The 27,952-nt window shown below is 52.6% G+C and overlaps 13 protein-coding genes across 13 annotated transcripts; 9 read left to right on the top strand and 4 right to left on the bottom strand.

The window, feature by feature from the left end:
- Positions 1-1,581: 1,581 nt before the first annotated feature.
- On the top strand, positions 1,582-2,143 carry VTN31DRAFT_7170 (uncharacterized protein; the record flags this gene model as incomplete). Its single annotated transcript, XM_069407862.1, has 2 exons — positions 1,582-1,996; positions 2,052-2,143. 2 exons carry the CDS (start codon positions 1,582-1,584, stop codon positions 2,141-2,143), a joined length of 507 nt encoding a protein of 168 aa, XP_069258473.1.
- Positions 2,144-3,147: 1,004 nt separating this feature from the next.
- VTN31DRAFT_7169 (uncharacterized protein) lies at positions 3,148-3,699 on the top strand (the record flags this gene model as incomplete). Its single annotated transcript, XM_069407860.1, has 1 exon — positions 3,148-3,699. The coding sequence occupies one exon, from the start codon at positions 3,148-3,150 to the stop codon at positions 3,697-3,699; it is 552 nt and encodes a 183-aa protein (XP_069258472.1).
- A 1,562-nt stretch (positions 3,700-5,261) lies between these two features.
- VTN31DRAFT_7168 (uncharacterized protein) lies at positions 5,262-6,916 on the top strand (the record flags this gene model as incomplete). Its single annotated transcript, XM_069407859.1, has 2 exons — positions 5,262-5,635; positions 5,719-6,916. The coding sequence occupies 2 exons, from the start codon at positions 5,262-5,264 to the stop codon at positions 6,914-6,916; spliced, it is 1,572 nt and encodes a 523-aa protein (XP_069258471.1).
- A 409-nt stretch (positions 6,917-7,325) lies between these two features.
- On the top strand, positions 7,326-7,791 carry VTN31DRAFT_7167 (uncharacterized protein; the record flags this gene model as incomplete). Its single annotated transcript, XM_069407858.1, has 3 exons — positions 7,326-7,450; positions 7,555-7,677; positions 7,737-7,791. 3 exons carry the CDS (start codon positions 7,326-7,328, stop codon positions 7,789-7,791), a joined length of 303 nt encoding a protein of 100 aa, XP_069258470.1.
- Positions 7,792-8,238: 447 nt separating this feature from the next.
- VTN31DRAFT_7166 (uncharacterized protein) lies at positions 8,239-8,700 on the top strand (the record flags this gene model as incomplete). Its single annotated transcript, XM_069407857.1, has 1 exon — positions 8,239-8,700. One exon carries the CDS (start codon positions 8,239-8,241, stop codon positions 8,698-8,700), a length of 462 nt encoding a protein of 153 aa, XP_069258469.1.
- A 289-nt stretch (positions 8,701-8,989) lies between these two features.
- On the top strand, positions 8,990-9,727 carry VTN31DRAFT_7165 (uncharacterized protein; the record flags this gene model as incomplete). Its single annotated transcript, XM_069407856.1, has 1 exon — positions 8,990-9,727. The coding sequence occupies one exon, from the start codon at positions 8,990-8,992 to the stop codon at positions 9,725-9,727; it is 738 nt and encodes a 245-aa protein (XP_069258468.1).
- Positions 9,728-10,225: 498 nt separating this feature from the next.
- On the top strand, positions 10,226-11,671 carry VTN31DRAFT_7164 (uncharacterized protein; the record flags this gene model as incomplete). The annotated part of the gene is made up of 2 exons (XM_069407855.1): positions 10,226-10,253; positions 10,317-11,671. The coding sequence occupies 2 exons, from the start codon at positions 10,226-10,228 to the stop codon at positions 11,669-11,671; spliced, it is 1,383 nt and encodes a 460-aa protein (XP_069258467.1).
- A 147-nt stretch (positions 11,672-11,818) lies between these two features.
- Positions 11,819-14,621, bottom strand: VTN31DRAFT_7163 (uncharacterized protein; the record flags this gene model as incomplete). The annotated part of the gene is made up of 2 exons (XM_069407854.1): positions 11,819-14,476; positions 14,562-14,621. The coding sequence occupies 2 exons, from the start codon at positions 14,619-14,621 to the stop codon at positions 11,819-11,821; spliced, it is 2,718 nt and encodes a 905-aa protein (XP_069258466.1).
- A 1,162-nt stretch (positions 14,622-15,783) lies between these two features.
- Positions 15,784-16,372, bottom strand: VTN31DRAFT_7162 (uncharacterized protein; the record flags this gene model as incomplete). Its single annotated transcript, XM_069407853.1, has 3 exons — positions 15,784-15,947; positions 16,001-16,138; positions 16,363-16,372. 3 exons carry the CDS (start codon positions 16,370-16,372, stop codon positions 15,784-15,786), a joined length of 312 nt encoding a protein of 103 aa, XP_069258465.1.
- Positions 16,373-17,491: 1,119 nt separating this feature from the next.
- On the bottom strand, positions 17,492-19,365 carry VTN31DRAFT_7161 (uncharacterized protein; the record flags this gene model as incomplete). Its single annotated transcript, XM_069407852.1, has 2 exons — positions 17,492-17,755; positions 17,815-19,365. 2 exons carry the CDS (start codon positions 19,363-19,365, stop codon positions 17,492-17,494), a joined length of 1,815 nt encoding a protein of 604 aa, XP_069258464.1.
- Positions 19,366-19,393: 28 nt separating this feature from the next.
- On the bottom strand, positions 19,394-19,692 carry VTN31DRAFT_7160 (uncharacterized protein; the record flags this gene model as incomplete). The annotated part of the gene is made up of 2 exons (XM_069407851.1): positions 19,394-19,480; positions 19,534-19,692. 2 exons carry the CDS (start codon positions 19,690-19,692, stop codon positions 19,394-19,396), a joined length of 246 nt encoding a protein of 81 aa, XP_069258463.1.
- A 2,567-nt stretch (positions 19,693-22,259) lies between these two features.
- VTN31DRAFT_7159 (uncharacterized protein) lies at positions 22,260-22,657 on the top strand (the record flags this gene model as incomplete). The annotated part of the gene is made up of 2 exons (XM_069407849.1): positions 22,260-22,355; positions 22,472-22,657. 2 exons carry the CDS (start codon positions 22,260-22,262, stop codon positions 22,655-22,657), a joined length of 282 nt encoding a protein of 93 aa, XP_069258462.1.
- Positions 22,658-25,420: 2,763 nt separating this feature from the next.
- VTN31DRAFT_7158 (uncharacterized protein) lies at positions 25,421-27,243 on the top strand (the record flags this gene model as incomplete). Its single annotated transcript, XM_069407848.1, has 4 exons — positions 25,421-25,424; positions 25,734-26,024; positions 26,089-26,555; positions 26,608-27,243. 4 exons carry the CDS (start codon positions 25,421-25,423, stop codon positions 27,241-27,243), a joined length of 1,398 nt encoding a protein of 465 aa, XP_069258461.1.
- Positions 27,244-27,952: the final 709 nt, after the last annotated feature.

The following is a 27,952-nucleotide window of genomic DNA, read 5'->3' as shown; positions in this document are numbered from 1 at the left end:
GACCTTGGTCGCAACTTCCCCAGTTTCGCCAGGCGCGCAACCTCATCGCCCGTTCACAGCACATCCAGATGCTGACAGTAGGAGTACTACGAGTCAGTTAGTAGCCAAAAGAAAAACTCAGCCAGAGCGACGTCAATTCTGCAATCCGCGAATTCCGCGCATAGTAGTTTGCTATGCTCGTGGACACACAGATCTAGCTGAGATCAAGCACGCAGTGTCGGAGTGCAGCGCGATCTTGGTCGTCCGGTACCGTACTCTTATCCTGTCGGCCGGCACTTCCTGCCAATGGAGATAGTACTATTCCGCTCTTCATGGTCGAAAGAAAAGAAAGTACTAGATAGTACGCTAGGTAGTACCTATGGTAGAAGAAGGCTTCAAACGTATCGGCTACCTTGTGGTTATATGCACTGCGCCTCGGTTCTGATCCATGTGGAATGGACTTGGATCAAAGCGCACTATTACCCCCATGATTCGCACAAGAAAAGTGAGGCTGGAATAATCCCGACGCTCGGCAGAAGCCCGAAGGGGCTTGAGCTCAATTGACGAGGACGGAATTGGGTCTGGAGTACAGGTCCAGACTCATAAATAAGGCCGGTGAACCCAAATAATGCTGGAGGAACAAGCACGACGAACACCCAGCTCGCTTATATGAATGTCTTACTAGATTCGAGCGGCCTAAGCCACTGATGATGTCATAGTAGTACCTTAGGAGTCGCTGACTCCCAGCAGCCACTCTAGCGGGGTGAGGTTTCATTGCACTCCTTACATGAAAAGTCCTGGCTCGATTCGTTACTAGTACTTAGATTTGATTTGCACGGAGGACTTCCGCCGCAAACACGAGCGACATTCATCTCGATTAGAAATGCTGGAGAATTGCATCTCGTCAACCTACGATGGAACCAATCACTAGGTGCTATTCATCCTCACTAACAATTCACCTTGCAGGCTATTGATGTACCTCAACCTGGCGAGATAGGACTAATAGCAATGTCCTCCTCGGCTTCATCTGTTGTTGATGGGTCATTTTTCCCGACAGCAACCTCGCTTTTGGGTATTTACTGAGTACTGCTACTAGTGACATAAAGGCAATATCGCCCGAGGATCTCATGCTTCCGAATGCCCGGACAAAGCTAGCTTGCAGAGACTCAAGACATTATGAATACACCTAGTTTGTTCCAAGGAGGGTGCATCTTCTCGGCAGTGGGCATTGTCCTCCACGATCGTCCGATCCAGCGTGGTTGCTGCGATGAGGGCAAGCTGATTTCGTTTCCGATTGAGAGTCCCGCAATCGTAATCCATGATTTTTCCTGGCACTATAACACTGCTGGAGAACACGAGAGACATGCTGCGCAATTTAGCACCGGATCGTCATTACGATGATCTATCTAGTAGCTTATCATGCCATCTCATGCAATAGATCTTACGGAAAGATCTTGGACGGATCTATAAATCCTTCAGATCTCTCCGCCAGCATCCACATCCTCTGACTCAATTCGTCTCCCTTTAATCTAGATTTCTCTATATTAGAGTCGGACACCTAGGAAAGTCGGTCAGCGGAGTTCGACGAATATCATCCTCGTCATGTCAATAGCCAGTGACTCTCGGACTTGGACAATTCAATTCTGTAATCCGCCACCGACGGAGCTTCGTAAAGGGCACAAACCGACCGTGGGGATCGCTGTCCGGGTCACCGCCCAAGGAGCACAGATGAATCACGCACGAAATCCATCAGTGTTTGTTTGGCTTCATGACAAAGCGTCCGGACAGCGCGTACCGGGACTACATGGAACAACAACACAACCAATTCTCAATCGAGATGCTGACGCAGCCAACGGCGTCTCATTTTTCGATGACTTGTCTATCTCGCAAAACGGGACGTACGAGTTACGAGTCCAGGTCATGTACCTGAATGCCTCGGATATGCTGGCACCTGGAAGCAATATCCTGACCTGGCAAGTGGCCGTTAGTGATTCGGCCCCTGTGCAACAAACTGGGCGTGAGTTCTACAAGTCAAAAGTTGCTATGCTCAAGTTGCTAACCGGATGAAACAGTACATCAATATGCCCTGGCTCTTCGTGAACTCGTTCCACATCTCAGAGGTCGGTTGACGGTGGACCGGATAAACCAGTGGGAACGACAATGAGCACCGGAGATACTACAATGGTAAAAGCTGGACTTGCAAAGGTTTCAGTTCTTCGCACACGGAAGGTACTCAGCATACGAAAGGTACCTCTTAGCCGCCGAAAAGGGACCTAGCACACGACAAGTTCAAGCATTTCGAATAACCATTTAGAGTTCTGTTGCCAATGATTACTTACTTGCAAGCATAGATCGAGCCGAAGTGAGTATCGAACTCTGTGTGCTGATTGTCATCAGGTTTCTCTAGGCGAACGATGAATACTATTGTTTCATACTACCTATCACTGAGGTCGCCAGCCCTAACAAACGGAGGAAGCGATCCAGGATTGAGTCAAGCCCTAACAAATCCGTTCAACACTGTATCACCGGAAGGAAAGTGATCGCTATTCGTAAGAAACCTCAGTACTCTAGTATCCACTAGTATCGTTAGAAGTCCGAACAATGCATGATGACAGGTAGACTTGGTTTTGCATGCATAGTGAGGTTCCAGGTTCGTCCAAATCCTGTTTTTCCAAGTCTTATATTTTGGCCTTTGCCCAATAATTCGATCGGATTCCAAACGGAAAATAAATCCAGGCTGCATCCATGACGAACCTGAGCAAACTCAGCCGCATAATGATACGCGGCATATGCACGAGTACAATTCCGGCACGATGATACCAGGGTCATTCGGACATACCCCGCGGCCCGTGCCCCTGCCCAGTGCCACTAGAGCAGATGGCACATGGACGATGAGGTCACGACGATCATGGAATGTTGACATTGTTGGAATGTCGGATCTTTGCCACGATAGAGGTACTATATATGTTGGCAATCATGACGGCTTGCAATGGAACAAACATGGTTTGATTCTGCTCCGTACAGAGAGTACTATTTCACTCTGGGAGACCCGTCCGCAACGACCTAGGTACGGAGTACCTACTAGCTAGAAACTACTCGATAAATAGTCGCTACGGTAGCCCGCGGTAGCTTCTTGTCGTTTCACTTGCAACGTTATACCGACCAGAAATGATACGGTCTCGCCGGCATTCGTGGCCTTTCAACGCTATACACAATTCCAACAAGCGCAAAGTCGAAGAGACAGAGTCAGAGTTCTTGGGCAGTCAACAACAATCATTCCCCATGACTTCATCACCAACAATGACGGGCAATATCCCTGCTATCGTCGTCAACGACGAGGAGGATGCTCTATTATCGGCAGGAATCTTGCCATCAAACCGACGAACAAAACACAAGAGTCGGTACCAACTTAGGCCGCATCGTCACCGCCGACGGCGCTCGGTCGATGACCGCGACGATTCCACCACGGTCATCTCATCGATTGCCGAGGCAGAAGCCGTGCCGTCAGCGATACTGCGACGGATCTTCTGGCAAGGCAGAAACAAGGCGTGCAACCTGTTTTATCATGAGTCGTGTTCCCTGAGTTCGCCGGATCTGCCGTCGCAGGGAACGACAGACGCGAGTCACAGGCCTGTGAAGAGGCATCGAAGGTGCCATTCAGAGCAGCCGAGGGCGTGGAGGGAGCCTAGTGCAGGTCTTTGGACGTTGGAAGAAGAATAGAGTTGGTTGTTTGCCGACGATACTTACTCCGTACTGGGAGTCAGCATTTCACATGGTCGGTTGGAAAGGCGTTTGGGGTTCATTTGATCTTGCATACGGAAGATAGATGCATCATCCTTGTCTCCAAGCTTCTCATTTTTAACATTGCTCGAGTTGGGTCAGAGGAGAATCAGAGATGTCATGGAACTTCTTACTCCGTACAGTGCTCGTCCTGAAAATTTGTGACCTTGCTGGTTCCTTCTCTACCTCGTTTTCTCGTACTCCCGTAGGCTTGAAGTGTAAGTAGCCTCGCTCGGCCCTTTTGTCCGCACCATCCTGTGAGTTCAAGACAATGACAGTTGACTCACTCGCCTCGCGGCCTGGGGTGTGTGCGACTGTATCGCACCGAGTCACCGACGCACTTTGGAATGGAATGATTGGCCATGTTGATGAATCCTACCCTAGTGTGATCTTGGCATCCAGTGCAATGAAAATCTAACCAATCCTGGGGTTGATTTATCTCCACAGAAATCCTTCCCAGAACTCATGGAAACTTCGAAACATTTTCGCCCCATGGTGATCGTTCACAACCGAACGTCTAATTGCCCATGTCCTTTGGTAAGGTTATTACTACGTGCTGATACTGCCAGTGAACTTGTCAACACTATCGAGACTGTCAACTGTCAACGATAATCATACTTCGCACAATCGAGAAGAGTTCGATCATCTGATCCCCCAATGATCATGTTGAGGACAGGCACAAACATGAACCACTCTTCAAGCTACTACTACTGTACTACAATTCTCGCTAAGTACGGACATCGGTATTGAATTGAGGACTTTGATGTCGTGAATATCTGTTGGCTTGGCCATGGATCTAGTTCTAGACAAATCAAGGTTGGGTCGATCTTCTGATGTACCCATGCAAAGCGATCCAATCGACCTCCACGGTCCATCAAAGCCCGAGTTGATTCTCCGTCGTCATAGCCGATTCCAATCCAAACCAACACGGTGAAACCTTCTCGGGGGTTGCTCGATAACCTATGGATTACCTATGAGTTCAAGAAGAAAATAATTCCAGCATGAAGCGACTTTGGAGTCTGCGGATAAGTTCAAGCGACGAATCAGATTAGTATTCTCGAAAGATTGGACGCTCGTTCTCGAAGAACGAAGAGACATGTCCTCTGATGCGCAAATACTTAAAGATGCATAGCATCGGAGTGTTGGTGAACTTAACGTCGAAGGTTCTTGAAACAAACTAACAGACACTTGCATCGATACAAGCAAACGGGACGAGGAGGTGGAATGGTTAGATCCCATACTCTGGACCCTGGCATTCCCGATCGGGAGCAAAGTGCCCTGGCCCCCAACTGAAGCCCAGGATCCGGGTCGAAAGATTCCAGGGCCATCAGTGGTCAACGAATCAGATCCTGAGGCTTTTTGAACGAGATGGATGACATGAAGGGCGTTGCATATAAATCAACTCTAGAGCCCATGCCTCGAGATGCTGGAGTTGCTGCCCTTAATTGGCCGAGTGCATCGTGTGGGAAGCGTGAAGACAAGGAGGAAAGCAGCTGCTCAAGATGAAGCCTCTCCTCTCATCGCTTCTTGTAGGGTTTCCTGCCCTCGCACAAGCGTTCAACCTCTATGCGACTCATTACTCTGGCCATCTCTACACTGTCCAGTTCGAACCCGACAAGCAAGTTATCCGAGTCAAGAACAAACAGGATGACTGCGGCACGGCTCCTAGTTGGCTCACTCTCGATCGAGACAGCAAAACCCTCTACTGCTTGGATGAGTCTGGAAGCGCGGCCGATGGAACACGTGGTAATCTAACTACGTATTCTGTTGCGGTCGATGGTACATTGGCAAAGCAAGTGCAAATTGAAACTCTACCGGGAGCCGTGCATGGCACGGTGTACGGCAATAACAAAAAGTTCATTGCTCTTGCCAACTAGTATGTCCCTCCCCAATTGGAGTCATTTTTTCTCGAAGGCGGACGGTTTTATGTTCTTGGAAATGATGCTGACTCGGAACAAGTGGCTCCGGTGCCATCCAAACCTTTTCTCTTCCACTCCACGAGTCGCAAGACGATCTCCAGAGTTTCCTCTTTGGCTCGGCCGACGGCGCCTCCCAACCACATGCGGCTTACGTGGATCCTGTAACCAAGTCGTTTCTCTGGGTTCCTGACCTGGGCGCGGATTTAATCCGCGTCTACTCCATCGATCAAGAAACAGGCCGGCTGGTGCCGTGCCTTGACATTCCTGTGGACCCAGGCAGCGGTCCCCGGCACGCAGCCTTCATCACGGGCCCAGGCGATCGCTCGACGATGTACGTGGTTAACGAGAAATCCAACACATTGTCGGTATTCGACGTAAGTTACGGCAAGTTAGACAAGCGCACTGCGGACATGGTTGCCTTGTCTGGGAAGCGCTACCCCCCGAGGTTGGTCAGACGGAATGCTCCGCTTTTCTGCCCTACCGTGAAGCGCAAGGAAGATATCACTTTCGACATCAAACCGGGCGCCAAAACCAACCTCGCGGAGATCCGGGCCGTTGATAACCGCGACCTCTACGTTTCCCTCCGTGGCGATAAGTTTTTCGCCCACTTCGATTCCATCTTTCACCTATCTGTCGGAGCCACTGGTAATGAATCGACGGGCTCGAATGGACCGTCGGCCGGGTTGTCTGCTGGGGCCACTGGGAGGCCTACTCGGTCAGCTTGGGTGCCTTTTGCTACCGGGACACACATGCACCCTACATCCACCAAGTCGTTCAGGGAAACGCAGTCGACGGGAAAATCCAGGCCGACTGAATCGTCAGCCACGGAGCCTAGAGCAACTCGCACGACCGATGACACCAATCCAACTCCAGAAAAGCGGGCGGATGAATCAAACTCATCGAGCAATGCCCCGCATGGTACTGCTGGATCGACCTCGTCGGGGAACGATGATCCGCACAAAAGACCCAAACCCACTGGCTCGTTTGACGACGACTTCCGCACCGACGGCAAGCTCAAAATCAATCGCTACCCCTCTTACGGCTCCATTCCGCGCACTTTCGATATCAGCCCTGATGGCCGTTACCTTGCGATCGGCAATCAATTCAGTGCCAGCATTGCCATCGTGCAGAGGGATCCCGAGACGGGTAACCTTGGTGGTATCGTTAGTTTGATTCATATCCCGCCAAAAGGTAGCGAGAACAGCTGGAACGGTATCAGCAGTGTCATTTGGGGTTAATGCAATGGCTGAACTTTGAATCATGATTCTCTCTTCTTGAATGATTTTGCGATAGAATGTGAGGTCATGATCTGTTTGAGGTTCCGTAATGTCACTACATATGTACTAGGTGATGCTGTCGTTTATCTATTAGCCTAGCCGGTTGTCGGCGTAGAATGTCGAATCAAAGAATACTTACTTGTGATGTGAAGACGAATGATTTCTACATTCCGGACTTTAAAACCAAGCCCATGAACATTCTTCACCATCGTCTGCTGTCCGTAGCAGCTGACCAATTGCCAGCATTCTTCTTACCTTGCAATTGACGTGTGCGACGAGACAACTCAGACTCTGCCTAGTTGTTATCGAGTTCTAGGCTTGGCTGGATCTTGAAGAGTGCCCTCCTCTTTCTCTCTCCATTTGCACAGACATGCCATTATCAGAACTGAATCTAGTGTTTCTTCAGCTGCTATCGGGTTCCGACGCAGATGCATGTGCAAGTTTGAACCACGGGTTGAATCGGCAGACGGACCAAAGGCACCATAGCGCTACTATGTATGTAGGTATTCCCTCAGCTGACGATCCATCCATCAATGGATCGGCTTTCACCATCCTCAAACCTCAGCCGTCTTGTCGAAGCCCTAACAGCCCTTGACCAGCCGAGTTCTGAATGACGTCCCCACACCGATGCCCCGGTTTGCGTCATCCTCGGGATTGACTCGGAATGAAGCCGTGCAATTGTCGAATCACAGTAAGACCTTGTTCAAGAAACATCTACGGTGGTTCGTACAAACTATAAACGTCTCTCGGGCAAGGACGCATGACCAACTCGCAGGTTCAGCATGGAGCGCCCGATGAAAATAGACCCAAGCCGAGATAAACACCTAAATACATAAACAATTGATATAAGTAAGTTAAATCCCGACTCGTCTCCAAAAGGCATCCGACTTCAGAACTATCGTCAGTTCAATCGAGCAAATTCAAAAGAATCTCTGCACGAGACATGGTAGATCCCAGTGAGCCTCGTGACTCCAATCCATCCTCCGAGAACTCCTCCAAATCAAACAAAACATCCTTGTACCAGAAACTCCGGCTCCCATCACCATCCCGACCACGCTCACAGTCGTCCGCGTCAGAAACCACCACACAATCTGACATGAAGAAGAGCACACGTCGGTATACCCAACCTTCGTCGTCAGTCAAACCCCAATCCACATACACCATGTCTCCGACATCGCCCAAATCGCCGTCGCCTTCGCCATCATCGCCGCGGTCGTTCAGTCTCGGGAACCGAGCGTCGTACCCGTCTTCTCGCAAGAGCAGCAGCGACTATAGGCGATACAATGGGACGCTCAACCACTACGGTCGGCATACCAACGACTGGCTCTTTGGCGGTATCAGTGTTCGAGAAACGGTTCGAGAAGGTCTCGAGAAGTTGCGGAGCCAATCCAAGTGAGGATGAGTCGCGGTTGTTGAGATGTCTTCGACTTCCTCCAGTACTTGGACAACGCATAGGTCATGTTTCGAAGCCTGATCGGTCCGGCGACAGGCTGGAAAGCCTACGGTCGCTCCATGATGATGATAACGACGGAGGCTTTGCGTCCATTTCTTTTGGGACGACTACACAGTCTCGGGATTGGATACTATGTATACGTTACCAGGACCCTTGGATAACTGTGTCGGTGCTCCGAGGAGGATGGGATACTCCTGTATGTAGATGTGGCATAATCATGCAGAGCAATGTTACGATCCTATCTAATGAACACAAGCAATTGAATTGGATTGAAATCTCACAAATCATATAACTATACTTATATTTTCGAGGAACCGTCCAAATCGTGAGAGACGAGGCTCAGAGCCTCAGCTGAGGGATCGACAAGTGGGCAGCAGCACTAACTCCGCACCACCAAGCTCGCTTTACTGAATCGATTCTAGCCTTCTCAACAAAGCGCGCTTTGATTTCCAAGCTCCAGCAAAGCCATTTTTACCCCTGGCCATAGTAGCTCCCGGATTGTCTTTCAAAAAAAAAAAGCTTTTTTCCAAACCACATTTGATCAACTGCACAACTTCATACGAGAAACGCCTTGCATCACCATGCTGGAGCCGGAAGCTTTCATTCTCGACCTCCCCACCATTCTCTCCATCGCAATCGCCTTGTCCTTTATCCCCATCGCGGTCGGACTTGGCAGCTATCTGATCCCAGCCAACCAATTGCGCCATCGCATTCTCTTCTACTGGCATGCCTACGACGCATTGACCCATCTCTTCATCGAAGCCGCGTGGCTGTACGAGTGTTTTACCAGCTACATTACCGTTCCCGCGGGAATTCTGCGCGAGCCGCACTTCCTGGGCCACTCGGACCGCTTGTACGGGCCCAAGTACGGCAGCGGGCCGAGCGCACGGCTGTGGCAGGAGTACGCCAAAGCGGACCGTCGCTGGGCCGGCGCGGACGTCGGGATTGTTTCCCTGGAGGCTCTGACGGTGGTGCTTGCGGGACCGGCCGCGTTGTATGTGTGCTACCTGGTCTACCGCGTCGCGAATACCACGGGCGATGCGCGGGCTCGTGGCGCGTCTCGGGGGAAGCTTTGGTTTGTGATGACGGTGCTCGCGACGGCCGAGATCTACGGCGGATGGATGACTTTTGCACCGGAGTGGTTCAGCGGCAGTGCCAACCTTGATACCAGCCATCCGGTGTATCTGTGGTTGTATCTCGTGTTCTTCAACATTTTGTGGGTGATTGTTCCTGGCTGGATTCTGATCAAGGCGGCGAGGGAGATCAAGAGAGTTTTTGTCGCGACGGAGGCGCAGTCTGATGGGAAGAAAACGAATTGAAATCTGACATGGCTTTGGCGTTGATTATGGAACATTTATGCCTTATGAGATCAAAGTGAACAACTTAGTACCTTGGTATCTCTGGAATAGACGGTTATTGAATCAAGAGACCATATGTAGGTTAGGGCCTTGGTAACTCGTAAACAGAACCACAGGACAGGACTCGGCGAGGTACCGAGCCCCAAAGTTCGGACTGTGGCGGTGCGAGGCTCCCTTTCCTCCAACCTCGCTCCTCATTGGACAATTGCTCCTCCTGCCAAGCCCTGAAGTCAAGCGGGATTGCCTTGAGCAGTGGGGTCACTGATCGTGACCTACTTGGAACGCAGTACGGGTACGAGTCAGTGTATAAAAGCTCCTCTGGAATTCAGGATGGATTGTAATCTTGTTCAATTCCCTCAAAAAACAATCTCACTGTTCTCTCTTTATTCAGTGCCATCAATAGCCTAAAGTACCTACTACATAATTCAACTCGCCTAATCCTTGATATATCCGATCAACATGTCGAATCCTCCCACTTCGAATCCAAGTACGTCCGGCTTCTAGAGGACGATAGAAAAACGGATCAAACAAATGCTGACAAACTTATCAGACCCGGCGTATTCGCAACAGGGCTATCCGCCGCAGGGACAATCGCCTTACCCGCAGCAGCAGCAGCAGCAGCAGCAGCCCGGTTGGGGCGCTCCTCCGCCGGGCCAGCCGCCGCAGCAACCGGGATACGGCTACGGCGCTCCGTACGGAACAACCCCTCCACCGGGCGCTCCGGCACCGCAAGCACCGCATGCATACCAGCAACCTCCACCACCGCAACAAGGTTACGGCTATCCCCCGCCGCAACAAGCATATGGTTACCCTCCGCCGGGCGCATACGGCGCACCTCCTCCTCCGGGCCAATACCCGGGCTACGGCGCTCCCTCTCCTCAACCGGGATACTACCCGCAGCAAGGGTACGGAGCACCGTTCGCGGCTCCACAGGTTCCCCCCGCCGCGCCGTCGCTCGGATACATCCCTGGCCAGAGGGCACCGGAAGATTACCGGGCGGACGCCGAGGGGCTGCGCCGGGCCATGAAGGGATTCGGCACGGACAAGGCGGCATTGATTCGAATCCTGGCCAACAAGGACCCCTTGCAGATCGCCGCGATCCGCGAGACGTACTCGAGCCTCCACAGGCGGGACCTCTACCAGGACGTCAAGTCGGAGACGAGCGGGAGCTTTGAAGACGGGCTGCTGGGGGTCGTCAGCGGGCCGTTGCAGCACGACGTGAAGCTGGTGCGCGACGCAGTCAAGGGCATCGGAACCAAGGAATGGGCGCTCAACGACGTGCTGCTGGGGCGCAGCAACGCCGACCTCAATGCCATCAAGACGGCATACCGCCAACGCTACCAACGGGCCCTGGAACGGGACGTCGAGGACGACCTGTCCGCCAAGACCAGGGAGCTCTTCTCCAAGGTGCTCACGGCGACCCGCCACGAGGAAGCGACGCCGATCAACCAGCAGACGATTGAGTCGGAGGTGAAAGCCATTTACGACGCGACCGAGGGGCGGCTGGTCAACAATGCCGGCGAGGTCTGCGCCATCTTTGCGCAGAGCTCCGACGCAGAGCTGCGCGCCATCAACGACGGGTTCCGCCAGCGCTACAACCTCGACCTGGAGAAGCACATCGAGGGCGAGTTCTCGGGCCACATGAAGGACGCGCTGCTGCACATGCTGCGCACGGCCGTCGATCCGGCCCGGCGCGACGCCCTCCTGCTCGAGGACTGCATGAGTGGCGTCGGCACGCGCGACTCGAAACTCGCCGCCCGCGTCGTCCGTCTGCATTGGAACCCGGCGCACAAAGCTCAAGTCAAGCGCGCGTATCAGTCCCTTTTCAACAAGGAACTGTCAGCTCGCATCGAGGAGGAGACGAGTGGGGATTTTCGACAGTTGTTGCTGGCGTTACTCTCGTGACGACCAAAATGCTTCTTTCATTCTTGTTGCACAATTGTATTCGTTGCACTCATTCTCGAATTGTGTTATTAGTATTCCTTGACTTGTCAGTCTGAATTAAAAAAAAAAAAATATACCCCAGAGTTATTGATATTGAATCTTCTCCCTTTAGACCACCTCCCTGATAACTCTGCAGTATGCCCCCGGAAATAGCCCCGTGGATCCGGCATAATACCCCCAGTACCACTCGTCGTTAATATTCTCTGCTTCCGTGATCTCCGCACCGCGCGGAAACCCCAACTCGTCGTGGACATCTTCCTCCGGGTAATACGACCAGAGAGCCTGCAGGACGAGGCCCACGCCTCCGTCCGGCGGAAAGAGGAATCTTCTCGCGGACGTAGCAGCAGACGTGGAAGATGCCGGCGAAGTAGAAGCCACGTGCCCATCATCCGACGAGACGATGGGACTGCCACTGGTCGACGACGGGGATGAAGACGAGATGCCACTGGAAGAGGCGGCAGAAGCAGCAGCAGTAGTAGTAGTCGCAGCGACGACGTTTCGCATCCGCGAGGTCTTCCGCCGTCGAGTCGATCCTTCCGTCCAGCTCCAGTCGCCGACGACGGTGGCATGCTCGGGCAAAAGGCCACCGCTGTTGGAACGAGTGAGGAGGTCGTCTCGAAACGTGTGGCCACCCACAAGGTCGCGCACGATCACGCGGCGCTTGAAGTTGCCATAGTCCTCAAACCCGACAACGATCATGCGATGGCCGCGTAAACATCGCCGCCAGCCGTTGTGCCCGTTCTCCTTGGCGATCTTCCCCGAGGCAACCAACTTCAGGTAGCAGTTGGTGCAGACATCGTAGTCGCCGTCGTTGCATTGCGGACAATGGAAACGGGTCGCTGCGGGCGGGATTGCGTTCCGACATAAGTCGCAGCTGGTGCTGAACGGGACGAATTGTGCATCGAGGGCGCTGGTCACATCGGACCCGGCCGGGACAACTCGCCGGACCGACACCAGGGGATGCGTGCAGGAGCGTCCCTGGTTAACACATCGTTGGCAGTATCCCCACTCGCCGTCGTTGCAGATGTCGCATTGCCACAGACAGTCGTTGGACAGGCTATGACAGATGTCGCAAAAAGTGCCCTGCTCAAGCCTTCCGGCTGGGTTGTCTGTGGTGATGTGCTTCCCATCGACAATGCCCTTCGACGCGCCTTCTGGTGGCCGTCGATAGCGCTGGGAGCTCAGGATATGGGGCGGTTCCATGGCCGTAGGCGACGACTGCTTCTTTTGTTCAAAGTTAAACATGGCTTGGGCCCCGAACCCGAACCAATGCAGACATCCTTTCCCCGTCCGGTAACAACGCAGGCAGAGATAGTACTGCCCTTCCCGGCATCGCAAACAACGTTGATGCAGTTCATACTGGATACCCGATTTCCCGCAACGGTTGCATGAAATAAAGGGTTCCACATAATAGGCGGAATGGCGTCGCGCATGGTGTCGTCGGGGTTCGACTCTTGCCGCCGCAGGGGGATGGCGAGGCGACGGTGGAGCCGATTCGATATTCCTGGAACGTTCCACGGGCGTGGAAGGCGCAGGGCTTTCTGTGGTTGAAGAGACAATCTGTCGAGCAGCGGACTCTTCACGCTCCCGACCAGCATTCTGCCACGTATCCGAAATGCGACCGTGAGGTTCAGTCGCCCGCCGGATCGCCGATGCTGACGACGACGAGGTTGTGGCTCTGGATCTAGTCGGGGAGTCTCGGGCATGTCGGTGGGCTATCTCACCGGACCGTCTGACTGTTGTCTCCAGAGACGTCTCCGACGTTGAAGCCTGAGTGACCGGGGTCGGAGACGCTCGTCGCCGTCGACCGTCTTGGTCTGAAGCTCGTCTCTGGTGTCCGGGTGTGGGCGGAACATCCAAGAGATGCGGTCTTGACGTGGGTGGATGTCTAGAACTCTCCGCTTCCATCGGCGAGGAACTGCCAGAGCGGGAGGGGACATGTGAATGCGACCGCACTCGGCGATGCTGCGTCTGCTCCGTCATCCGGCGTTGGCTCCGCTCGCTGCTCTGGCGGCGCAAGTACGATCGCGATGGGTGTCGGCTCAGAAAGATTTGCACCAGACGATCGCTGAGCTCCTCTTCCTGGGCCTGATCCAGGCTGGCCAGATCAATGCCATCCAGCAAGCCCTCGTCCATGATCAACCGCACAATCTCCTCCTGCGTGGTTGTCTCAACGTCCGACGCGCTCAGCAGAGACCGCAGACTCGACTGGTGCTCCACCCGCCTCTCCGGATCCCCTCGCCCAACCGTGCCACCGCTCGGCGCCGCATCGCGAGCTGACTGTTGCTGCATCCGTCTGCGCGCTCGACGCTCGGTATCTGCACGGGTCCGGTTATCCGTACTGCGCGACCGACCAGGACTTTCCTGGACCACTCCGACATCCCTGAGGCTCATTTCCCGCACCGCTTCCAGCAGCCTCCTCTCCTCCTCCTCTTCCTCGTCCTCGGAGTCATTCTCGCCGTCGACCGCCGACTCCTGCACTAAGACTGGCTCTCCTGGACGGTACTTCTTTGCAATCTCGGCCTTCTCTTGCTCCGTTCTGTCCCGGTCCGGATTTGCCTTGAGGAACATATCCAGCAGCGTGGTCACGGTGGCATTCGGCCGGGTCTCCCGCACCGACGCCCGGCAGGCCGGACATGTATACGGCGACGACGACGATCGAGTGCGCGCCGCCTGCCATTTAAACCATTCCTTTAAACACGAACCACAAAACGTATGCAGGCAATCGAGTAAGGTGAGGGGTTGATAGAGAAGTTCGGTGCAGATCTAATCCAAACTCCAGCGGGGCCATCTGTCAGCAAGGTTCCGGTGCTCCAGGGCAACTCAAGAAGGCAGGCAGGTTCTCATGTACCGAGCAGATCAGCTCCTTCTCCAACTCTCTCAGACCAGATTCCGTGCTGTTGCTGCCCATGTTGGGTACAGGGAGTAGTAGGTAGTAGAGTACCTAGTAGGTAGTAGGGTAGTATCTAGCTGACGGTCAAGTTCCACTGACGGAAGTATTCGGACTTTGTTCTTTGATTCATCACATGTGTTTCTGATTTGTGACCGGATGATCCTCTGAAAAATCTACTCGTACAGAAGAAATTCACGTATTACAAGGCATGGAGAACCCGTCGGCCTTGTCATCAGTAGAGTGTTGTCGTCGGCAAGCCGTGCCAAGCAAAGGTGATTTGGCTTCGTTGCCATTCTAAACCATATTAGGTATAAGAGGACTGATTAGTGTACTTTATACCTAATAAAGTAACCAAGGTCGGTTTCTATCTTTCACAAACACGTGGTTTTGTCGCGGCCCGTCAAACTGGAACGCGGGCTGTCACTTGGAGTTTGACATCAATAATACTAGTAAATGATGAGATACTGACACCAGGAGCAGCTCCCATATATTCTCAGCTGAGAAACAGCAGTTGACATGCAACCGAGCTGGTAATTATGGGCTGTGCACCCCGTAAACTACCTATTCATCTGATCTTCGTCCAGCGACTTTGACGATCTTGTGATTGCTCTTGGGCGAAGTACAATTCAAGACAGTACTAATTTCTACTCTATATTGGCTGCGAAGTGGCAATTCCAGGCTGCGGTACGGTTCAACGCTCAATGTACGGAGTATGTTGCCGAAAAAAAAAAAAAAAAAAACCTAACGCTGCTTGTAGCTGTAGCTAACACAGGAACAACACCTCAAGAAACCGGACAGTGCCCAAACCTACCCGGCTTGTGTCCAGGGGCAGCCAGTGCTTCAGCAGTGAATGAAGGTCGGAGATCTCATCAAATTGCCCGGTAGCATTCCCAAAACCTATCAAAGGCGCGAGACTGGGTAAAAAGCACACACAGACATCCAATTCAGATCTGAGAAAGAATACAACACCATGTACCACCAACCGATAACCCCGGAATCCGTACGCAGAGATAAAATCCGAAAAGGCAAGAAAAACACAACCAAAAACAAAGCAAACCATCAACCCATGACTGTCAGTCCATCCTCTATTACCCGAAGCAGACCGTGGATAGAACGCCAAAGAGGTGAAATCTCCGACGAATCCCTGTATGGACGCGCTTCGGACACAAGCGGCGCGCGTTCAGCCACCGAAACCGTACAGGGTACGGCCCTGGCGCTTGAGAGCATAGACAACATCGAGCGAGTTGACGGTCTTCCGCTTGCCGTGTTCGGTATAAGTGACCGCGTCACGAATGACGGACTCGAGGAAGGACTTGAGGACGGCACGAGTTTCCTCGTAGATCACTGGGAGATAATTAGTCACTGCCGACCGCCACGGCAGAGGGAGAAACACGTACTTGCAGAGATACGCTTGACACCGCCACGACGGGCCAGACGACGGATAGCAGGCTTGGTGATGCCCTGGATGTTGTCGCGCAAGATCTTGCGGTGGCGCTTGGCACCACCCTTGCCAAGGCCCTTTCCACCCTTACCACCTGTAATCACAATGTCAGTAACTGTCGTCGATGATGGACCGCATCAAAGGACGTGTAGGGTTGGGTGGTCATGGGCGATTATGTAATCAACACGGTACGATGATCGTCGCATGCGCAACCTCGCGACAGAACCCGCAAAAGAGGGAACGGGCCTAAACGCGAGGATCCCAGGGATGAAAAGGGCAAAGGAAAATATTCTAGCTGAAGTAAAAAGGGCTACTTACGTCCAGTCATGATGAACGATGTTGCTTTCGATGAGGATGCAGCGGAAACGGTGATCTGGGGTTGACGCGTCGATCGGGCGTTGAAGGTCAAACGACAAGGAAAAAAGTGAGCAAGAGGAGATCACAAGGAAGACGGCACTCTTTAAATAGGTGGAGTTGGGCGGGCAAAAGGAGGGCTTAGTCAGATACAATTGCGGACAGAGAATACAAGATGCTGAGTGCTGATTGGTGGGGGAGAGGGAGCAAAAAACACGGTTAAGAAGCGCTGATTTTGCGACCGTGTTTCGGCCTGTTCTGCAGTGGTCGATTTGCTGCGCGGTCGATTGCTTCCAGGCTAGGGCGGAACTGGGTCACGTGATACCGGTTATGCGGGTCAGGTCTTGGCAGCCCTAAATGTCCCTCAACACTCACGAGAGGGGGGGCAGAGAGTCAAGACTCCAAACAACAACTCTCACAAGGGCGAAAAATGAGTCAGAATTTCTCTCCATGGATCTTTTGGCTTCCACGAGGTTGTTGCTGGTACTGACAATATTTGTTGAACAGGTTACAAAGGATGGAGGATTACAGATTCATCGAATCATTCGTCATTAAGAATGCCAGTGCGGAACCATCGGAGGTCTCTGTCCATGGAAACGGCACGGAGACGACATAAGAATAGCATACACGACAATCTTTTTCCCAACTCCAAACATGCCTCTGCAAAAGAACAAAACCTCAGCAACAATTTAGTCTCACCAAACACCGCAGCAGGAAATCACGTCAACACACGCTGGAATACAATGATGCAATCTGGAAAATGCGAGATTAAACGCTGCAAATGTGATCTCTGCCAAACGCCAATGATGACAGAAAAATCGACCGGAAAAATAATCATGAGAGGTGATGAGCAGAGCTCATGTGGAATCGGTATCTCCCTAATGGGACGAGGAAATCGGAATCGAGATGTTGCGCACAGATCGGAGGAGGAGAAACACATTGTGATCGATCTTCGAGGGCGACTTATTTGCGCTGTATAAGCCAAAGGATTATCATAACCTTGACTTCGAGGTGGAGTGGGCCACGTGTCGAGGGCAGAAACACGGGTGATTTTAGTCGGCCCAGTATCGGCGATCGGATCAAGCGAACATTATCAATGAATCACAGTCGGAGAATGAGTCTCCGACAGCAGGCTATGCTGGAGAGTCTGATTATAGGGAAGCGCGCAGACTGGGGAGTTGGCACAAGATCCCAGGCTACCAGATGACGGTGGCGAAACCGGACTGCGCGGAGAAGGAGATTGGGCACCACCGTGGTTGAGCACACCATCGTGCGCGTGGGAAACAGTGCAAGAAGGAAGAGCCGTATCAACAACGAGCTTCCCGTTATTTTCGCCCGGGGTTTTCGCGGAGCCGTACTGTGACATCAGTCAGTTGAAGGCACAACCAGGTTCGCTTACGGGGGCCAAGCACTCACAAAGCAATATTTATCCACCAACTCCTTATAGACCGGAGACCCGAGATTGTGGTTGGCCGACACGATCGTCGAAGGATTGAAGGACGAGTCCTTCGCGTTGAGAACGGGAGAGGAACCCTCCGACTTGCTTACGCCGTGAGATACAGACTGGTCGCCTGCTTTGGCCCTGGTAATCAACGTGGTCCGGTCTTGAATCGTGTCCCGACTCTGCATTGCCGCGGACAGGGACAGGTGGAAATCGTAGCGAGTACCGAATCCCTGGCGTGCTTGTTTCTCTCGAGGTTTGAATGGTTCTGCTTCCGGGTCGCCGGAGTGGGCTTTCTTCAGCTCGAATACCGACTTGTCCATGTGGACGCCCGTGAGTGGACGACCCGAACCAAAAGAGAATTCGTCACTGGGGGGCGGCATGGGCCGACCCTTGTTCGAAGTGGGCGGCTCCGGATGGCTGTGCGAGAGGGATGGCGCGCCTGCGGAGGTGTGACGATCCTCGTGTTTCTCTGGGCCATGCGACTTTTCCTTTCGCCCAAATACGACTTCGTAATTCATCGTGGAATTATTGTCCCAATACTCTTCGCCTCGAACGCTGTACCGGACGCAGATCATGAGCTTCTTTGATTCCAGATTTGCCTGGCTGGACAGATTGATGACAAAATTGAACCGATCATAGCCGTCGTATGCGTGCTTCTTGCTCGCGCGCTTGTCGTATTCGGCTTTGACTTCAGAGACAGTTTTCCAATTGTCGAAAGTGAATCGCGCCGCCACGTGCTTTTGGTAGGCAAGATTCGCGACGGCGACTACACCAATCAGGTTCTTCTGATTCGACGAAAGAAACATCCGCTCCAGCAGGACGGCGCCTCGCGAGCGGGCTGCCGGGTCTTTCGGAAAATTTACCAGTCGCATTTCCCATTCAACTTCTGGTTCCTCCTGGAAGGGAAAGTCGGCGTTATCAAGCCATTCCTCCACGGGGGAGGTGTTGGCGCTGACTGCCAAAGGCATGTCTAACTGGACAAAATGCTTGATGTATTCCAGTTTGGTATCAAAGTGCACAAACTTTGGCAATGTGGGAGTTCCAGGGGCGCTAAAAGGCCTGCGCAACGCAGGACGCACCAGCTCTCCCGACTTCTTGCGCAGCAACGGCGACCGGGGCGGGGAAGGATCAGATTCCTCCCGTTCGAAGTCGTCGGGGGAAGCATTCGATGAATCAGTGAAACCGGCCTCCGTGTCCGACCCGGAGGAGGACGGAGACTGAGGCATCATCGTGTACGCCTCGTCGATCAGCGGGGATGGGGGATCTTCCCCGGTGGAGTCCCCATGCACCATGACTTCGTATGCGGCACTTTCCTCGATCGGGAGTGCCACGGTCTGGGTCACGGATGGGCTCCGCCGATGGCGGCGGGCATACGACATGGATGAGTAATCCCGCGGGGATGACAGTTGTCCCGCAGGGGATGAGGCCGGAGAGCCGACCGAGTCGGAATCTGCCGGTCCATCGGTGCCGATGTGGACGGAATGGGCTGACAGCGAGAGCCGTCCAGGCGATGTGTAGGGCATTGTGTTTTGAATTACCGACGAGCTACGATTAGCCGCTCACTAATGCCAGTGGTAGTCGAGATGCTGAGCCGAGTGTCACCGGGAACTCGACTGGGTGCTTCAACGATAAGCCCTGCTAACTCCCAGTCAGTCGATCAGCGCGTTTTCAAAGGCGATGCGAGGACTTACCAAACCCAAAAGGCACCGAATACAGTGATCGAGAATAGAGTTGATGAAGCGGAGTCGAAACCAGCAAGATGTGGATGAGAATCGATGGACTGATGAGGCAGAGAGCACTGGGGGTGGCTGGTGGTTATATGGCGCGAGGCGAGGTCGCCTCAGAACCATCGAGATGGGAAAAAATCAGCGGACGTGCGCTGAAAGGATGATTTCGGACCCGTCTGAGGTGCTCGACAGGCCCAGAAAGGCCGAAAGACGCCGTGGAATGGATGAAACAAAGAAGCAGAGCAAAGCGCCCGTTCCTTCCGATCCGGATTCGTCAGGAACAAGCTGAGATGCGAACAAGAAAAACTGATGCAGCGAAAAAAGACACTCGCAGCAGATTCGCCGTCAATGAAAGCAGATGAAAAACGCCGTTGCTGTATGCTGGAGAAGCAGGGTTTGTCTTGGAGAGATTGCGAGGAAGAACCAGGGAAGAGGGGAAGCTTTTGGGGGGGGGGATTAGATAAGACCTGCGCGGATGGTGCCACCATGTGATAATGGAATTGATTTACTCGAAGCTTTGACAGGGTCTTTTTTTTGTTCTTATTCCATGGACAATTGACTTTGTTGAAGCTTCTTTGCATTCATCTCTCATGCTTTTTTACCAATGGTGCTGGCCACCAATGATCTCTGCGACGACGGTTCTAGCTCTAGAACTTTGCCCATCTGCACGCTAGATTGGCATTGATAGCTTTAAAGAACCTTAGTTGCCACTGAGCGGGGCGAGATTCTCCGTCCTCTATGATAGGATCCTCTACCAGGATCCCCGTACGGTAAGTAACTCATGAACGAGCCGACGGCGACCATCCGTCTCGGACAATGCAGTTGTTGTCTGTGATACGTCTCGGTTGGTTAGACCATGCCATCATTCCGACCTAGGAATCATGTTGAGTGAGTTGGATCAGAATTCTCTCTCCTCTGCGATTCTGTAGACTCAATTACGCTGAACGGGAGGGGAAAAAAAAAAAAAAAAATTTGTAACCCCTTTTCTCCGGTACATTGCCATTGCGTGCTTGGTATCTTGCAGCTGCCAAGGTGAGAGCCCTTGGTTGAATGAATGGCCGTATCCGCGGATGGCCAGGCCTCGTACAATTGAGGGGCGAATGAGATAGGCCTACCGGCGGAGAGATTCGTTCAACTCAGAAGAAAAAACTTAAACCCTCGTTGCGGCTCCTTGCCACTTGTCTTGCAGTGATGCTGTGAAAATTTCTCGGGTTTATCAATGTTTTTTTAAAACATAGGTACCAGGTCTACCTGACTACTTGCTTGAAATCTATCAGCTTGTCTGGATCGTCCGCCCATGGAAGACATGGACGGAAGCAGACTTTTCTCGGAAAGTTAAAATGGATTCACTACCCTTAGTGATCGAAAACAATGGACTTTTCTCCCTTCGGTGGCCGTCTTCCATCGGCATGGCTGGGAGGATACCTTGGTTCATGGTCTCGGAGGAACTCTGGACTGCTGGTGGCGATGGCATCTGTGCAATTAATCCATGGCAGCAATAGGTCATAAACTTAGTTTGCCTGAGCTCCTTGATTGGCCCGGAGGGACCAGACATGTGGTCGATCGTCCAACGTGCTGATAGGATTACAGTAGGTAGTCGAATGACAACCGCGATCCCGACGGTGGCATGCATTGAGTTGAATGCATCGAACATTCTTTGATTTGGTTGAATCTTGTCTTTTCTCCTACGTTTGCATTGTTGACCATACAAGCATGGCATGGCAAGACCTTCTTTGACTTCTTTTATCATTCATCCCAGCTTGAGCACTGCCACGAGTGCACGAACTGATAAGAAAAACTTTGATAAGCAGAGTATGATCTCTTTATCAACATTCTGCTACGGAGAACAATACTATGAGACAAATCTCCGCCTTGGTCGCGGAGACAGCGGAGTCCTTCCACCCATCATGGAGTCGTTGACAGTTCTCCGTACTACAAATGCACCTTGCACCCACGTTGATTGTCACCTGGAAGAAGGTATCGGGTACGACACAGTGCATCGACTTCAGATGCCCTGGTACAGAGCGACACGCCGCCAGGAGAGCACACTACGAGCAGACCGACACCCGAACCCTTGTTTCTTGTCTGGAAGACCCTTTGCCATCCTCGCAGACTCTCAACCAGGGCAGACGACCCATGATCCCGGCATCCAGCCTGTAGCGAGTAACATGGATCAATTCCTGCGAAGCCCTACTAGTAGTCCTAACGAATGCGCCCCATGAAATGTTCGACCCGTGCGTGTAAGCGGTTTCTGGCAGGGCTGCATAATGGATTGCATTGCGGGGTAAATCAACGAAGAATCGAGATTGAACCTCGTGTTTCAGCGTTGTCCTGTCAGTCGATCGCTTGAATGCGAGCCTGGCCCAAGTAGAGTGAGTCTAGACCTTTCGGAGAAGACCCGTTGAAATCCATGGCGTGTGGGTGGGAGGTGCCAGCTGCGCGCAACTCCACTGATATTATGCAGTCGGTAGGTAGGTATCAGCTCAAGGGAAAATTTCATCACCGTTCACGGATATCACGGCAGCCATTTGTGCGTCGATTCTTTTCCACAGCATCATGGACCATCAATCGATTCTCAGGTCACTCCTCGCATTAATACCTACCTAGATAGTTCCTCGACACTGCCGTTACACACACCGTGTTGAGCCGACAAGTCGGTGAGGGAGAATGGCCTTCCCTTGCATGAGCTGATGTCTGATCTCGGTCAATTCCAATCCAAGTGGAATGCTCGTGGTGATGCAGTCAAGGCTTGGTTAACTTATCCGTTGCTGGCATTCTACGATGCGGTATGATTCCTGCTCATGTCAATCTTCATTCGTCCAAAAACATGTCATCTGCGCCCGTCTACTCCGGCAATGCCATCGTATGTCGATTTTTTAGTGAAGCTTACTTGTAGTATCAGCCCAAGGCTATATTTGGACACCGAGCGTTGTGGACAGCCTGCGACCGGGCTTTATCTCGTCCAAGACTTCCAGCGTCGCTATTAAAGCCATTGATAATCTATAGACTCTCTGTGGAGATGACAATCTTCCCTGTTTTTTTCTCCTTTGCGTCGATCAACCTGTCAATCGAGTCTGTTCGAGATTGAACATGGATTTTTGTTCGAGTGGGAGTGGCCGAGCATCTGGATCTCCATGAGCATGCCAGAGCACGAACGGAGTACATAATCCAAATCTACATCCATCTACATAACACTACAAAGGGGACATGCCACTCCATTCTATCAATCCGGTAGAACCCGGTGATGGGAGTCGAGAGAAATCAATCGCCCGCACTGAGAGTGAGAGACGGTGGGTCACGGTCCCGGAAGATCTTCGGTCCCACTTGGGGAAGAATTCTGGATGACGTAATTCATGATCGCATAGCAGCTTTTTCATACATTGCTTGAATCTTGCCCAGCACTCTTGCAACTGCTTTGGTTGCGTATATAACCCTGCCGATGGCACCATTACTCCGTGACCTTTGCTTGCGGTGAGTCCAACATGCTAGAACTTTTGCTCGCATCGAGTTCTTCGATACTCGACTCTCTTAAGAGCGTCTTCGCTCCCAGTTTCACCACATTGGTCCAAGAACTACTTGGCAGTATGAGATACTGAGTACTCCGTACAGAGTACCTAGTACTTGGGTACATCTTATATCAGAAACCGATCCCAAACTTCTCCATAACGGAATTCTCTGGCATGGTCGATCTGCGCGACCAGCCTTAGATCGCGCTTTGAGCCTGTGTCCGGAATGCCGCGGGACTTTCGGCATGCCTGCCTCTGCCCTCTGGCAGCTGCATGGAAATAGTAGTGTTCCAGATCTACTCTTGTCTGCGGAATGAGTGATGAAAATAATGATCCAAAAAGGACTTGAAGGCTTTCACCACTCTGGATGATGAAAATGGCAGAATGCGAAGCGTCGAATTACAGTACTCCTTGCGTAGTTATGGCCTTCACCTCAACCAAAGACTCCAAAGAGACGAGCAAAAATCCTTGCCTGTTTCTGCTTCTCTTGCCACTGGTTCACTCATGTTACTTCAGTGTCAGCAGACCATGGACCCCCTTCGTTGCCAACATCATCGCACGAAATCAAACAGCAATCATCATCGGTTCGTTCGACCAAATCGGGGACGAGGTGTTTCTCGACCGCAAAAATGGCCGTTATGGCTCGGATTCAAGCCGTCCTTGGGTGGTGCGACGCAGGTTGACATCGGCAATGACCCATCTCCCGGCTATGTCTCGAACGGACAGCCAAAGTATACTTTTGTCACAAGTATTCTACTTATGTCCTGCCAAGTTACGAACCCAAACACGAGTCTCACAGCGAGCATTCAGTACTCGCCCTCGCATCAATTGCTCCGTTAAATGCCACTACGGCGCTGCATCGATCGTGGAAAGTGCCATCTGTACTCTATGATGCGCTTGCAGAAGAAGCATTGTCAGAAGCAATCTCGTATGCTGACTGAAGAGTCAAGCCAGACTGTAGACAGTACGGAGTACTAGCTACTCGTTTAGCCCTCATACTGGAGGTTCCCACAAGTTTCCTCCAGTGGTGTCCGGAAACACACAATCTGGCCGAGTATCGGGACGAAATATGGCCTGCACTCGGACGATTGTTCTGGCATCGACCGTGCGGTTTGACCGACTAGATACAGCCAAGACTGGTACGCGATAGATATGGCCCTTGAGTACTATCCGTTCCTGCTGACTGGTCAGAACTACGACCTCGTCAACAATTGACCTGCACAGTGTGACGAGTGCAATCCGATCGCAGAGCCATTGCCTGGCCAGATCTTCAATCAGTCAATTCCTTGCTGAGTCAGCACGACCGGGAGGTTTCCGTGGTTAGCTTTCAACTTTGTCCGCAACTAACTTCACGGCCATCACTCGATGCGATGAAGGTCATTCGTTTGAGTACAGAGGCCCAACGGTGGTTGGCGGCATGGTTGCATGTCAGTTTGCGTAAAAAAAAGTATTCCGGTCTCCGGACAAGGACGAGTAGCTGCTCCTGGCCCTTGCTAAGTCGTTGAATGCCCGTCGCGGGGCTTCACGGATGGAGAGCGTCTACCATGCGGCTGTTCCCGGAAGCAATGCTGCGACTGCTGCAAGTATGGTGGTTCTCATGACAAGCCGTTGTGGTCGTCGGTTTTCCAGAGGCTTCGTCAAGTCCAAGTTTAACAGCACACACAATCAATGCTTGTCTGATTTGACAGGTTTCCTGACCCAAAGCATTGTTTCTCCTTTCCGCAGCACAGCCAGCCAATCAGAGAGCACACTAGCGTTTCCGCCAAACGGACCAATCATAAAGCTTCTCGGCGCTTCTCCTGATTGATTCCCCAGGCCACAACCCCCTTAACGCAGCAGCCAATCGGCCCTTGGGCTCTGTTTCTCTCAGGGCTGCCCGTCTCTTGTCTCTCCCTCTCCTGGCCCAACATTTCCTACTTTTCCCCCCTTCTCTCTTCTTGACGTTTCTCGTCCCTCAGCCAGTCCTGTTCTTGACTGTCTGGTCTCGTCGGACTGTGTTGGTTCTGCCCTTATATTTCTTGACCTTCGTTTGTTTTCTGGTCTTCGTTCTTGAGTAAGTGCTGCCCCCCTCCTCCCTTCTGCATCCAACCGTGCTGCGGTTGCCAGTGACATTTGAAAGTCGACGATTCCAATCTTTGTGCATGGCCAGATTTCTCGAGAATCCTCTCTTGTCCTGGCTGTTGATGGAAGAACCGTTCGCGTTTGGTTGTCCTGCTGTACAACCCAACTAACACTCCCCCTTGACCAGAAGATTCGATCTACGACTTTTTTTTCCTTTTTTCGTTTCCTTTTTGTTCTTTCCCCCACCGACATTCGTTCGTTAATCCCGTCCCCTGATTGATACAATGGGTAAGCTTGCTCTGCCCCGGCGTTCGTGGTTGCGGTTTTCAACGCGGTCGAGGCAAGAAGCGTCCGGCCCGTGGTTGGAGAGTTCAGAGCCCGTGGTATACCCGTACCAATCATTACCCGCTGCATCCTACTCCACCGGATTGCGGATCGCGGACAAAGCGCTCGGTTGATGATTCCGCGCTGAATCATTCTGGCTGCTTTCCCGGCACTCTCTCCTGACAACCATGGCTGCCATCTTGCCTTCTCCCAGTCTTCTTTCGAGCCGCCTTGTCGACATGGATGATGTCCCGTATGCTGACTGGGGCTTAGCTGCCACCGCCAATGGCTCCGCCACGGCGCCAGCCGACAAGGCGAGCCCCGTCTCCGCTTCGTCGAACAAGCCTGCCTCGCCCTTTGTTGAGCGAAGCAATCCCATGGGCGCCCAAGGGAATGCGCAAACCGTGAGCTCCAAGGACCCCAAGGCCGTCGCCCAAGCCGCCACAGATATGCGCAACGTCGTCCGCCGGAAGTTGACCGGCTACGTCGGGTTCGCCAACCTGCCCAACCAGTGGCATCGCAAGAGCGTGCGCAAGGGCTTCAACTTTAATGTGATGGTTGTCGGTAAGTTTCCGCCTCCCAGTCAGCCTTGGCGAACCGATCCGCTCAACCGCCGGCCCTCTCGCAGGTGAATCCGGGCTCGGGAAGTCCACCTTGATCAACACCCTGTTCAACACTTCCCTCTACCCGCCCAAGGAGCGCAAGAGCCCCAGCCACGACATCATCCCCAAGACGGTGTCGATCCAATCGATCAGCGCGGATATCGAGGAGAACGGCGTTCGTCTCCGCTTGACCGTCGTCGACACTCCCGGATTTGGTGACTTTGTCAACAATGACGACTCGTGGCGACCAATCGTCGAGAACATTGAACAGCGCTTTGACGCCTACCTGGAGGCTGAGAACCGGGTCAACCGCCAGAACATCGTGGACAACCGCGTCCATGCCTGCGTATACTTCATCCAGCCCACAGGGCACTCGCTGAAGCCCCTGGACATTGAAGTCATGCGCCGTCTGCACACCAAGGTCAACCTGATTCCCGTCATCGCCAAGGCAGACACCTTGACCGATGAGGAAGTTGCGCAGTTCAAGCAGAGAGTCCGTCTCCGATTAGAGTTCAAAACAAGACAGGATACTAACGTATTCGTAGATTCTCGCCGACATCCAATACCACTCCATCCAAATCTTTGAGGGTCCTCGCTACGAACTCGACGATGAGGAGACCATTGCGGAGAACCAGGAGATCATGTCCAAGGTACCGTTCGCCGTCGTTGGTGCCAATACCGAGGTCACCACACCGGACGGCCGCAAAGTCCGCGGCCGCGCCTACCCGTGGGGCGTCATCGAGGTCGACAACGAGGAGCACTGCGACTTTGTCAAGCTCCGCCAGATGCTGATCCGCACGCACATGGAGGAACTCAAAGAGCACACTAACAACGTCCTGTACGAGAACTACCGATCGGAGAAGCTCACCCAGATGGGTGTTGCGCAGGACCCGAGTGTGTTCAAGGAGATCAACCCGGCGGTCAAGCAGGAGGAGGAGCGCGCCCTGCACGAGCAGAAGCTCGCCAAGATGGAGGCCGAAATGAAGGCGGTCTTCGAGCAGAAGGTGCGCGAGAAGGAGAGCAAGTTGAAGCAGAGCGAGGACGAGTTGTACGCTCGTCACCGCGAGATGAAGGAACAACTAGAGCGGCAGAGACAAGAGCTGGAGGAAAAGAAGGCCCGCCTCGAGAGTGGACGGCCGCTCGAAGAAAAGAGCAAGCGGAAGCCGTTCTCCCTGCGTTAGCAGCCTGCTTGCCGAGCCCATGTGCATGCCTCCTAAACCTTAGACTGCGACGACCTCCCTGGTTCCTTGTGCGTGTTTGTTTTTGCTGGTCGACCTCTCCTATTACAGTCGCCTTGCGTTCGTCAGCCACTTGAGTGTGGTTTCCTCTCTTTGTTTCTATATTGTTTCCTCTCTCTTTCGTTTTGATCTCTCGCGTTTACTTTTTTTTCTTTTTATTTCCTGGTAATGACTTGCGAGTTTGTGGCGGGCCGACCGACGAGAAAAAAAGGGAACAGCCCAAAAAAGGAAGACAGGTTATTAATACGGGGTTGACGGGAAGAACACAGCTGGTGTTTACATTGCGCTGGGGGGGGGGGGGTCTCGGTCTCAATTCCTGACGGAGATGGCTCGATGGCACCAGATTCCCTCGTTTTCTGCCCATCGTTCCATCATTCTATCTTTCCTTTCTTGTCATGTATCTTTTGGCCCATGTTATACCTTGCTTGTGTCGTGTCGTCGTGCCTCTCTCTCTTTTCTGCTGTGTCCGCAATAGTATATTGTCTAACTGCTATTTGGTCGTGTCTTGACTGTCCTTTGTAGCTTGTAGAACTTGTAGCCTTTAGCAATGGTTCTCCAAGGATTCTGTATCTTGGTGGCTCTAGTTACTTCAATGCATGCTAACTTACTCCGTACATCAACCTGTCATTACAAGTGCTAGGTTGACTGTTTC

This window comes from Thermomyces dupontii (assembly GCF_041956625.1).
Source record: "Thermomyces dupontii strain NRRL 2155 unplaced genomic scaffold VTN31scaffold_8, whole genome shotgun sequence".
NCBI classification, from domain to species: Eukaryota; Fungi; Ascomycota; class Eurotiomycetes; order Eurotiales; family Trichocomaceae; genus Thermomyces; species Thermomyces dupontii.
Note: the sequence above shows the minus strand (reverse complement) of the source record. Positions and strands in the feature narration are given on the sequence as shown.